Source organism: Schistocerca piceifrons, chromosome 1 (genome assembly GCF_021461385.2).
Source record: "Schistocerca piceifrons isolate TAMUIC-IGC-003096 chromosome 1, iqSchPice1.1, whole genome shotgun sequence".
Classification (NCBI taxonomy): Eukaryota; Metazoa; Arthropoda; class Insecta; order Orthoptera; family Acrididae; genus Schistocerca; species Schistocerca piceifrons.
In genome coordinates, this window is record NC_060138.1 from 134,853,625 (window position 1) to 134,866,786 (window position 13,162).

The 13,162-nt window shown below is 44.3% G+C and overlaps 1 protein-coding gene across 2 annotated transcripts in view; it reads right to left on the reverse strand.

The window, feature by feature from the left end:
• The window catches only part of LOC124804610 (protein roadkill-like), a 40,699-nt gene that overhangs the window by 14,687 nt on the left and 12,850 nt on the right, over nt 1-13,162 (reverse strand). For both annotated transcript variants that reach the window (XM_047264819.1, XM_047264812.1), the window contains exon 2: nt 10,427-11,000. In XM_047264819.1, the coding sequence (XP_047120775.1) occupies nt 10,427-10,989 (563 nt within the window). In that variant the 5' untranslated portion in view covers nt 10,990-11,000. The remainder of the gene's footprint in view (nt 1-10,426; nt 11,001-13,162) is intronic.

The window sequence follows — 13,162 nt, forward strand, 5'->3', positions numbered from 1 at the left end:
TCCACTTCCATCTCTTAGGCACAATAAACGAGGAACTCTGTGAGAAGCAGTACATGGACGATGTGGAGGTTGTTGATGCAGCAAGAAACAGACTCCAATGTCGACCAGAGGAGTGATACCATGTGAGCATACAGACCCTCCCAGTAAGGTGGCTTAAGGCCATCGCACTGAATGGAGGTTATGGTGAAAAAGAGGGTTTAGTAGCCATAAGAATGGGAAATAATATGGTGTATTGGAATTCTGAATAAAACAAACCTGCATTTAGAAAAAAGAAGAGTTGCAATACATACTGAACGCCCTTCATATCTATTCCGCAACTCCTCGTATGCCAGCGATAAAAAAAAAAAAACTCACAAAATTTCATCCGGCGAGTACATCCGGCAGAAAAAGGACGTTAAAGAGTGGCAATCTGGCAACACTGTAACCACATGTATGGTAAGTATCTTTTGTGAGCACACAATCCTCCTACTGTACGGCTGATGCAGTGGATAGTCTTTTTGGTTAGCATGCAGCAGGTCGATGGTTCGATACTGGGTTTAGGCCTATGTTTTATATTTGGTAAATGTAGTGCAGGTTGTGCGGTATCTGGCAGCTTAATGGTCAACAGCGATTGCAGCGGGTTATCTAGAAAACACTTGAACTTACGTACTACAATCGTAGAAATTGAAGGTTGGTCAGCTTTCAAAGAAGCCCTTTTCATGTCATGGAATTTCACAATTACCTCATCCACTACATGCGAAACCTGTTTTCTTCGTATCCTCCTTCAGTGGTCCCAGAGATTAGTAGCAACTATTATTCTTGCCTCGTTCAAGTCCTTACATTTAGTTAGGGCCTTATGTTACCAGTAGGACTACCAATGTGTTTTGCTAGGACCTCACATTATTATACCCGTTTGTATAGAGAAGCTACAGAGATCTACAAGCACGAAAATAATTTTAATAAAAAAAGGACAATTAAAACTAGACAGGATACGGTGGTCGACTTTTTACCAACGAAGTGACAATAGATTATCTGTAATCGAGAGAGATGGCACTAGCCAGAGATAGTTTTAAAGCCGAAAGCACGTGATGAGTTGTGGCGCCATCCAAGCGCTCTATATAAGCGGGACCTCCAGCGCCTAGCAGCCAGTTGCCGACTCACCTCGGAAGATGCCCGCAGTAGGCAACGAAACGTCAGGAAGGAGAAGTAGTTTTATATATGGACCACGGCAATTCAGCCCGGAAGTTTTAAATAATGTTATCTGGCTAGGTTCTCATTTCTGTTACTATATTTGTCAGTACCGGATGGCAACTGGATGTTTTAGCCTGTTGTAGACTTGTCTACATTCCCACGCTAAACTTGTGGTTTGCGAGCCGTCTGTAGTGTACGGGTCAGGTCATAAATGAGCCAAATTTAAAGGAGATCACACTGATTTAGATTTAAGAACCAAATCTTCAGTTATTTTATTGCCGATTGTAACTGTAATCTGTGGAAATTTTGAAGCCTACTTATGACTGATTTCTTTGTTAAACCCTTCGATTCTGTTTAAAGTGCCTTGTTAATTATTCATATACCTTGTCAAATATTGTGCGTTTAAGATAGCCCTTCAGGTCTGTTTCAGAACTGACTTTTCAAAACAAACTTTTCAAATACTAGTTAATTGTTTTAATTGCATTTCTTAATTGGTCCTTCAGGTTGGTATTTCTTACAATCAGCCCTTCAGGAGTTATCCGTTATTACTTGCATTAAAAAAAAAATCAGCCGTTCAGGTGGTATTCGTTGAGGCAGTGATATTTTTTTTAAATAACTCTTCAGGCGTTAATGGTTGTTGCTTTTTTTAAAAAAATCTGCCCTTCTGGGGTTTTGCTTTGGGATTTCTTTTATTTCAGTCTTAGCTTGTTTTCTATATTAGTCCTTCAGGCTGTGGGTGAAAAATTTTATCTGGCGAGGTTGTTACCAGTGTTTTTAAAATAACTCATAAATTGTTAAAGATCGCAAGCTTGTACGGTCAAGGCTAACTTCTATGGTTATTTGCTTTTTTGATAGTAGAGGTATCATGCATGAAGAATTTGTTCCTATAGGACAGATTGTCAGCTAAGAGTTTGTGAAGGCATCCTTCAAAGTACCAGGAAAGGGGTGAATTAAGTGAGACTGGACGTTGCAGACAAGTGTATGCTGCACCATGAAAACGCCCCATGTCACACAGCCACTTGAAGACACTGTTCCACAGCCCCCATATCCACCGGATCTGAGTTGTCCTGACTTTTCTTTCCCAGAAATTGAAAAATATCTTAAAAGCACTCATTTCGGGACTCTGACGAACATTCAAGTGAATGTGACCGACATGTTAAATGTCTTAGCATTTGAAGCCTTTCTGCGCTGGTAACAAGACTGGAAACAACGACTCCGCTGGTGAATAACTGCCGGAGGGAATTACTTTGAAGGGCCCAATACTTTTAACAAAAATAAAAGCTTTGGTAGCGAAAAAAATTCGTGTCGTTACTTTTCTCATACACCTCGTATGATGGTATTTATTAAAACTAAAAATGAGGGAAACCACCAAGATAATCAGGGAAGCCGCCTCTAAAGTTGCAGATCCACAAAATGAGAAACTAAAAACAGAATTCATTCTACTAAGAACGTCTTAACAGGGTATGTGGCCCATATACAGGACTGAAAAACATTAGTCGAACATGAGAATTTAAAAACTCAGGTCAACTGTGAGCCACAGTAGAAAAATAGCCCGTCGGTCACCCTTTACGAAATTCCTACTAGCATGCCCAATTACAGATGTATACGAGCTAATTTTTTACAGAGAAATGGGTCGAGAAGATTTTAATGATTTTTCCCTTTCATTTATGAAATGCGTCAGAGGAAAAGCCACGTTACATCACGCGGCATAAGTGTCTACTGTTATGAGAAAGAGATTGGTTGAGCAACGGAAGTCTCCTGCAGTATCTGTTGATTACTTTATGATAATTACACGTCTGAAGTCCTTTGGTTATAGACGTGTGTATGTTCTGTATTTCGGCTAAGATAATATGTGGGACCTGTGGGAAAAAGACAGTGAAGGAAGTCTAGCTGTCTGCCTACCCTGGAAAAAGCAGGGGAAAACGCACAGTGAACAATAGGATTTGTCTTACTTAATAAATGCTATTGACAATACTGACAGAGGACAAGACTACTTAGAATTACACTAACTTAGTACTCCGTCCATGAATGAACTAGCAGATACAGAAAATACTGGACTCAAATCTAGGAAGCGTAAATCGCCATCTAAGCGGTTAAGAGAAGAACTACTGGCTGTAAATTTAAAAAGGCCTTGCACGTGCTTAGCGAAAAGACAGCTGTTTGATGTCGCCATTCAGACAGACAGCTCTGCTGAAATGCCATCTCTTTCTGTCAACTGAAAACGAATGCTGGACGCTGCCACCCAAAGTGATTAATCCTATATCTTTGTAGAAGAATAAAACACAAATAGACCCTCAACGTTTGTATGATAGCTATTGTGATACGTTAAGTTTCTATGGAACAGAGAAGCTGGTTACTCTACACACATCTTAAGGCATCTAGTGCGTGTGTGCCACCCAAGTGAGATTTCGTTATCTTCACTTTCCCCGAATTCAGTTAAAAACAGTGACTCTTCCATCTTGCACAGGCAAGCGTAACGCACTCAGCCAAAACGCATGCAAAAAAGCAGAATCTGATTTACAACAACTTTACAAACAGATATCCATCTTTTGATTTGCAGCTCCTTGTATTGGCCGTGTTTGCAGTTAAAATATTTGGGATTTGAGGCCCGCCAGTTACGCAAAACAACTGTTTTTCTCAGTACCCAAACACGTTTTGGCACTACTGTGCCATCATCAGTGGGTTTTCGTTTTTATTTATTCTTTAAATTTGGTGAGCACGAATTACAGAATCCTACGGAAGAACAGAAATTCAATGAGTACAGGAAGCGCACTCTGCACCAAGGAAGAATATCCAACACGCCTAAACAGCGTAAACCATAACGAAGAGCAGATCCTCAATGGCAGCTGTAGTAGTTCCCAACAGGTGATCAGAAGTCACGAAACTCCGTCAATTGTATGAAGATCATGCCGTAATAGTACAAGATATTAACGCAGATACCAGTGGATTTACTCTCACCATGTACTTCCAGTAATGAAATATTTACACACATTGAAAAGCTAACGCACACATTTCAGACACGTTATGTCAAGCTAATTGTAACTGTTCTTCAAGCAGATTCTAAATCTGTGTCGTGTCGCAGTGCAACACCATGTGATAGGGGCCATGAATTACAGAGGCTGTTCTCGAGCTGCAGTTTTACACCGATGAGCCAAAACATTATGACCACATGTTTAACAGCGTATTGTTCGACTTTTCAAAGACAGTACAACAGAGATTCTGATTGCCATGGCTTCTACAAGTCATTGAAGTACGAGGGTAATCCCAAAGGTAAGGCCTCTATTTTTTTTTTTATAAATACAGAACTATGTTCGTGTGGCAGTTGGTCACACTGTTATGAAGAGTGCTTCGCGCGCTGTGTGTAAACAAGCACACGTCGCTCTGAGGGGCTCAGTCTTGGCTTGGCAGCCGTTGAGAATAGAGCTTCCGTTTGATGTTACCGCCAAGTGCGAATTGCGCGCAATTATTCGGTTTTTGAACGCAAAGGCCATTGCACGGATTGAAATCCATCGCCAATTGACGGAAGTGTATAGTGAGTCGTGTGTGGATGTCATAAATGTTCTTAAGTGGTGTAGAGTGTTTGCAGCTGGTCAGTCCGAAATTCACGACGAACAGAGGAGCGGGAGACCATCAATTTCTGAGGAGACAGTGTTGAAGGTTGAGCAAAGCGTGCGTGAAGATCGGCGGATCACACTGGATCATCTCTGCATGTTGGTTCCTGAGGTTTCCCGAAGCAACGCTCACAGAATTTTAACGGAAAGATTGAACTACAGGAAAGTGTGCGCAAGATGGGTTCCACGTATGCTGACTGAGGACCACACGTGGCAACGAGTCGATGCTTTCCGCGCATTTCTTCACCGCCTTGCAGCCGAGCAGGACAACTTTATGGACTCAATTGTCACGAGTGACGAAACGTGGCCACACCACTTTACACCTGAGACCAAGCAACAATCACGCCAGTGGCGGCATTCTTCTTCGCCAAAGCCGCGGAAGTTCAAGCAAATGGTGTCTGCCGGTAAAAGTCATGACAACCGTTTTCTGGGATCGGAAAGGGGTATTGTTGGTCGACTTTATGCCCACTGGGACCACAATTAACGCTGACAGGCACTGTGAGACTGTTAAGAAACTCAAACGGGCAATTAAGAACCGGCGTACACATTCTGCATGACAATGCTCGCCCACACATCGCTCGACAAATCGTTGCTCTCTTGCAACAATTTCAGTGGAACAATCACCCACCCACCCTATAGTCCTCACTTGGCGCCCAGTGACTATCACCTGTTCCCTAAGTTAAAAGAACATTTGGCCGGAAAGCGATTCAGCTCCGACGACGAGGTGAAAGAAGAGATTCATAACTTTCTGAACAGCACGGTGGCGGGGCATACAAAAACCGCCACAGCGTCTACAAAAACGCATCGGCAGAAATGGTGATTATATAGAAAAATTGCCCAATGTTCGAGCTGTAGACTGATGTAAACCACTGTAGAAATAAACAGGTCTATGTACTTATAACAATTAGGAGACCTTACTTTTGGGATTACTCTCGTATGTGGCACCAGATGTCTACGCCCAGGTGAAGCAATTCCTGCAAAGTAAGAGACGGCTATCTACTGGCACACAGCTGGCTCCCGATGTGTGTTCCAATGGATACGTGACAGACACATTAACTGGACAAGACAGTGTTATTTCACTGTAGCACGATTCTGACTTTGCAACACAGACGGTTATCCTGCTGGAAGATGTCATTACCTGAGGGTGAGACTTCAAGCATGAAGCGATGCAGGTGGTCCGTAATGTTCAAGTATTTCACAGCCATCATGATGCATTTTATTACCATCACAAATCTAGTGGAAGCCCAACTCAATCTACCTCTTAACACAAGGCATCTGTGGTTCAGTGCACGTTTCGTGTCTGGATGTCAGAGTAAGGACCCAACCATCGACCTGTTGTAACAAGAAATGCGATTTATTCGACAGGCCATATGTTTCTATTGGTCCGCGGTGAATACTCTGTGATGCTGTGCCCTCTGCAATCTTAACTGACTATGTCGTTTGGTGAACACAGGAATATGTAGGGGTCATGTGACGTGGAGCTCCATGTTCGACGATGGCCTTTGAACGATGTGCTCCGAAACACTTGTGCCTGCACTAGCACTGTGTCGTCAGATCTACCACAGATCGCTACCTGTCTAGAGTTACACAGGAGGGATCCTCCGACCTCTACGTTTCGTGAAGATACGAAGTCGTCCAAAACCATACAGCCTACTCCTCGTTTCACCATCCTTCGACCACTTTCCATAGGTGCTCACGACAGAAGTAGGCGAACAGGCGACCACCTTCGCCTTCTCAGAGATTCCCGTTTGCAGCCGCAGTGCCACAACAATGGGCTCTTTGTCAAAAAGGCTTGTATCAGTGGATTTGCGCATTTGGGGCCAGAATCATCGCTATAATGGCTTCCCTTTCATCTCTGTTCCGCTGAAATTCTTCTCTTACTTCGCCACATGCCCGCTACAGCATCAGGAGGCATTCAACCTAATAGTGGGCTGCGGACATAATGTTTTGAGTCATCAGTGTATGTGCACAATCATCCTGGAAATACACCTACTTACCAGAACAGGGCGTGAGAAATCTCCAATGTAGACGTTAGATTTACGAGTGTCTCAGCTTTTAGGTATGTTCATTGGGAAGTCACCTCACGACAGAGAACTAGCGATTATAATCTGATAAATTACTGATTTACTACTAAGGCCTACAGAGTGATTTACAATTCAAGACGGTAAAAAACAAACTTCACAAAGAAAACTGGGACCTTCTGTGGACTGGGTCGGTTCCCCATCCTTAAGAGACCCCAGAGACCATGTTGGCGAAAATGCCTTCGAATTAGACTCGGTCTGGGATGCGATAAGGACTCTTACACTGAGGATTCCATTCAAACTAGCACCGTGATGTAGTGGATATGACACTAAACTGTTGCATGAAGGGTCGTATGTTCAAAACTCACCTGGACTGTAGAATTTTAATTTCTATATTCGGTTCGAGTACATTCTACAAGTATCCACAAATGTCATGAATCATTGTACTGGAATGTTCTGTAGCTGTGTATTACTGTTTGTGTTCTGGCTGGAGGCAGTTCGCTCCACGCCCTTTTATGTGCAAGTGCTGAATAAACATTCGTTAAGTGAAGTTAGTGTTCGTCATTAATTTAATTACACCTTCTTCTAAGTGACATTCTGGTGGAGACGTTGGGTATTGGAACTTACGATAGCGCACGTTATCGACGACAGAGGCTCCAATCAGGCCACGACAGAGCCGCCGTTTACGTGGTGAGAAACCTCAGTTCGAGCCATATTCAACACATCGCAGTCTATCGGAGACAGAAGAAGACGAGGACGTTAGGATGACAGCAACTGTGTGCCACCCCATGAGACATCCTTCCGGGTTCTCTGGTGACGATGGCCAAGATCCAAACAAGTGGCAGAGGGTGTATGAGCGTATAGCCTAATTTAACAAATGGGATGGCACCGTGTGTTTGGCTAACGTATTTTTCTACTTGGAGGGCACTGCCAAGCAATGGTATGAGAACAACGAGGAGAAGTTCACAAGCTGGGAAGTATTCCGGACGGAACTGCGCAAGTATTTCGGCAAAACAACGACAGAAGTGCAAGGCTGAAGATAAGCAAAAGTTCAGGGCACAGCGTCCAAGAGAAACTACAGCATCCTACCTTCAAGACGTCTTGGAGCAGTGTAAAATAGCGGATGTTAGACTGAAGGAGGAAGATAAGGTTGCACATCTCATGAAGGGTATTGCTGAGGACATGTATCGAGCCCTACTCCTGAAGGAGGTTCCGACAGCTGATGACTTCATAAAATGGTGACAGTATATCGAGACAATGCATCAAGAAGAGTTACACGCAAGAGGTTTGAACGGCTTCCAAACGTCGAATCGATGTCTGTGATGGAGGAAGGAACTGATTTCACAAGTTTTCTTCGTCAGATAGTGAGAGAGGAAGTTCAGGAGGCACTTTGATTGCATGGAGAGCAAAAAACCCAGACGCTTCAAGATGTAAGAGAGGAAGTGGAACGGACATTGAACCCTATCTCTCGTCCTTCATTTCCCTTTGAAACGGTGAAAAAGTCGAGACCCAGGCGGAGTCACATTCCTACAATATAACATGAGCAACCTGTCTGTGCTAAGTTAGTGGCATTCACTGGAAGGTTATTACTAGCACCATAGAAAACTTCATGCAAGACAGGGGCGCCGAGGTTTGTCATCTGCTTCTGTACACAGCATCACTGTTACAGAAATGAGTACCTACTACAGCACCATTACTAGGTCACTCCCTAACAGAGAAGCAGAGAAATGTGGTAAGAAGACCGAGTATTGTGTGGACGCTGCTCAAAGCTTCGGTGTTGCTATGATGTCATGATGGTGTTGTGGGTGAACACAGAGCATATGAGCGTATGTGCTTACAGCACCTTGCCATCTAGATATCTGCTGTATGTAACATGACTCTTTGGAGCTTGATGTAAAATTCCCCCTGTACCGATCAGGGTTAACAAAATAATTTAATTACGAAAACTGATGGGATACAGTAAGAAAATAGAAACAAATAATGCAACAGGCAAAGTTGTAAGACTATCCTGCACAGTGGTAGGCGCACTGAGGCTGGATGTATGATATTTTGAATACATTGAAAAGTACATCGTGATCATAAGTAGAAAGTGCTATCACCAACTCACGGCTGCCCACATTTGTTGGCTTCCCATGAGATGTTTGTTGATGCTGGGGCTGGCAGAAGCAACTCTGCTGACAGATGCAGATGCAGAGTTTCACTTGCCTGCTCAAAGGTGTCCACCTGGCTGATGAATGTGTACTGTGAGACATGGAACTGAGTGAAGGGAGGAAGTCTGAATTTGCGACATGTCACCATTTACATCAGGGCATGACAAGTTGTAGATACATTGCTGCTCTCATTGTCTCATATTGCGGCATACTGTGATGCTCCTGGTGCTAGTGAGGAGCTACATACTCTTTATTTTCGACTTCTCGTTATCCAGCTTAATACCAGTCAGAAGTATCTCATCAGTAGCAACTGTGACGCCAAACTACTAGATGCAACTTTTCGTCGAGAGGGTTGTGATGAGCTATACATCAGGCACAAAAAAATCCCGAGCACTCGCCTGCTCGAGTACAATCTGCAGAGGTTACTGCGTGTTTCCCTGCTGGGTAGCACACCTGTGTACTCACAACAAGAACGTCTCCTGCTGAGAACACAGTAAACATATCTTTTTTTCTCAGAACAGGCATAATGCCAAAACCTACATACACATATGGTTTAAATGAACTAGCGACTGCAAGTATTGATGAATTGCTTAGAGATCAAAGCAGTTCTTGAAGTTATAAAAGATTTGGCTCTTACAAAGATTTTGTTAGCTTATTTATCTCGTAACAAACATTTCAGTTCATAGATCTGTTGTACCAGTCACGAAAAGGCAACAAAAGGTTTGAGAGCTATCACCAGATGAATTTTGTAGTCTTCACTGAAGGTATATTTCCCAGCACAAACGCATCTACTTAATTCAATGGTAAACATTGTAGGCTTACAAAAACACACACGCACGCACACACACACACACACACACACACATACACACACACACACACACAGACAGAAAACACACACACACAGAAAACACACACACACACACACACACAGAAAACACACACACACACACACACACACAGAAAACACACACACACACACACACACACACACACACAGAAAACACACATACACACACACACACACACACACACACACACACACACACACACACACACACAGAAAACACACACACACACAGAAAACACACACACACAGAAAACACACACACACACAGAAAACAAACACACACACACACACACACACACACACACACACACACAGAAAACCCACACACACACACACACACACACACACACACACACACACACACAGAAAACACACACACAAACACACAGAAAACACACAAAACACACACAGAAAACACACAAAACACACACAGAAAACACACACACAACACACACACACACAACACACAAAACACAACACAACACAAAATACAACACAACACAACACAACACACCACACAACACACACACAACACACACACACACACACACACACACACACACACACACAACACCTAGCGCTGGAAAACACAGATTAGCATCTTGCTCTTATGCTTGTACTTACCTGATTTTTATCGGTGGCTGCCCGAGTAGCCGACACACTTCGACCACATCCTTGGGCTGGTTGTGCACAGCATCGGCCCAACCCTGAGTGGCCAGCACCTGGAAGTTGGCCTTTATGAAGGCGACGGCGGCTTTCGTGAGGCTGGGGCATGTGTGCCTGACAGCGAGCACTGCTGTGGCCGCCGCTGACTCTACAGTCAGCAGAGAAGCCAGCTGCTGCTCACACTCTGTCTTCAATCCCGACAAATCGTATTTGTCTGCTGTTGCCAGAACTTGGGGAGTCATGCTGGACGGATGTGGAGTCCTCAGTGTGTGGCAGTAGGCCAGTAGCTCTCTTAGCACCGGACCCTCCACGTCTGTTATGGTGACCTCATTGCTGCTGGACTCCAGCGTGTCGTGGCTGAACATTGCGCTGAAGACGGGGCTCCTCGCTGCCAGGACGGCCCTGCGCGCCATCAGCCGCGTCTCTCCTGCCACGAGAGTCACCATGGGGCCCTCCCCAGCGTCCAGTAAGGCGTCTAGGTCGACAGCTGCAGTTTCCTCAACCTTGGTAACGGCTTCCATTGCGGGTGATTCTGGAACACAGCGTTACTGATCAGCCCTTTGATCTCACACAGCGCTCTCAGTAATTATATGACGCACAGAGGCACCTGTGTGAAGCAACAGTTCGTAGTATTTCTACTTTACATGTAAATTACGACACCCTGATATTCTTGCTGTATCAGACAGACGCCATAAGTGAATAACTGCAGTTCTTAGGTAACACAGTACCAATATTTCCTTAACAGTTTGAACACTTCTTTTGCCCAAAATGTATCCCATTTCTTTAGTTTCTATCTACATTTCAGTCTCTATCGAACACTGAATCTTCCAAAATGGTGTACTGGCACAATACCGATAAGTGTAATATATTGATTATTCCTAGCTTCTGAGGTGTTATCTTGAAGCTGTGAGAATAGAGGACAGGCACTCCAAGGTGCGAAAGCAGAGACGATGCTGAGGGCAGAGATACTAGGAGAGATATTATTACATGAAGTAGACCGTAAGGGAAGTGCGTTGCGAAAATGCAGACGCTCCCAGAAGCAGTCCCAGGGCGCTAGTTACTCTTCAAGGAATTAACATGTAACTTCATATGTCGTCTACATACTGTGGTAGGTTGCCACCGTAGCACTTACTAGCGGTAAAGAGAACTTGATACCAACCCTGAGAACAGCAGCGTCAATAGGCTCACAAGGGTTAGAAAGACAGCGAAAACGCCAAAAAACTGTTGGCCTAACAGTCCCTGCTCCGGGGAAACCGAGGGGCGGGGCTAAATGACGTATAACAACAATGTTGCAAGCCTCATTTTGCAGAGCAATTACGTTTAGCTTTCAGCTGAACAGTTTTGATACCAAATACAGACTTAGGTGGTGCAACTGCATTAACATCCCCGCCTTAGGAGCGGTAGAGGGGACCTAACTAAACCGTGATTGGAAGACGCTTGCAAGAGACTTGTGGGATTAGCTGGTTGGCTTTAAGTGCGAAAAACAGTGCCCCCACGCATTCGGTCTTGCTCCGGGTAAGTCTGCTCTCTCACTTGGAGTGCCTCAGTGAACAGTGTCACATTCAGTATGCTTTGTTTTGCAGCTAAGTTATTGCCTTAAGATGCTGCTTGAGTTTGCTACTGTGGTTAGCATCCATCCTAGGACTTCTGCACTGGCTTCTGTTGTAAATTGTTATTCATGCTTTTTCTAACCCTAGAACTAGCCTCCAGTGTGTTAGTCCTGTCTGGAATAAACAACTGTTTCAAAACCCTTTGTCCAAGAGTTTCCACAACGAGTTCCCTATCATGTCTAACAACCTGCATTTCCAGTAAATGCCTGCACCAGTATTGGCTCAGATAGAAGAAAACAATCAAATGCCTTCACTGTGAATTGTCCTCTTGCCTTTTGCTCTGTACCGCTCGGGAGCGCAGACTGACAACCCCTTTTCTCCCGCTCCCATCTATGTCAGGACACGACATAAGGTCAGAAGTTACCACACAGTCCACTCAAATTAACGTGATCACAGTCTATGTTGACATCAATGTGCAATGTGCAACATCCATTCACAGGATGCACAGGGTACCACTATCACAGATTGTCAGGGGACACAGAAGACATTGCAGACTTTGTCGTAATGTGGAAAGAGAGCAATTTATCTGAATATCAAACGCGCATTATAAATGGCTTTCAGGGCAATTGAGGAAGGATTTCAGGACAGCTATGTTCGTCAACTATTTGTGGGCCGCTGTATTCAGAGTGTACCGTGCATGACAAAAAATGGCTCTGACCACTATGGGACTTATCACCTGAGGTCATCAGTCCCCTAGAACTTAGAACTGCTTAAACCTAACTAACCTAAGGACATCACACACATCCATGCGCCTAGAACCGCTCGGCCACAGCGGCCGGCACCATGAATTACAAAACGGCACTATCCAAAAGTGGCGCCAATGCTACTGCGGTGCACCATATATGACAGGGATTAACGACGGCTGCAGAATTGTGTCCGGGGCAATAAACGTGTAACAGCTGAGCAACTGACTACCCAGTAACTCCTCGCCAACCGTTTAGTGAACGTTGCTGCGTATGGGCCAGAGCATCAGGTACCTGGCCCATGTAACCAAGCTGACTACCGTTCAGGGGAGACGAAGGCTGCAATTTGCACGCCAATAGCACAAGTGCAAGTCCGTAGAGTGGCGACAGGCGAACTTTTC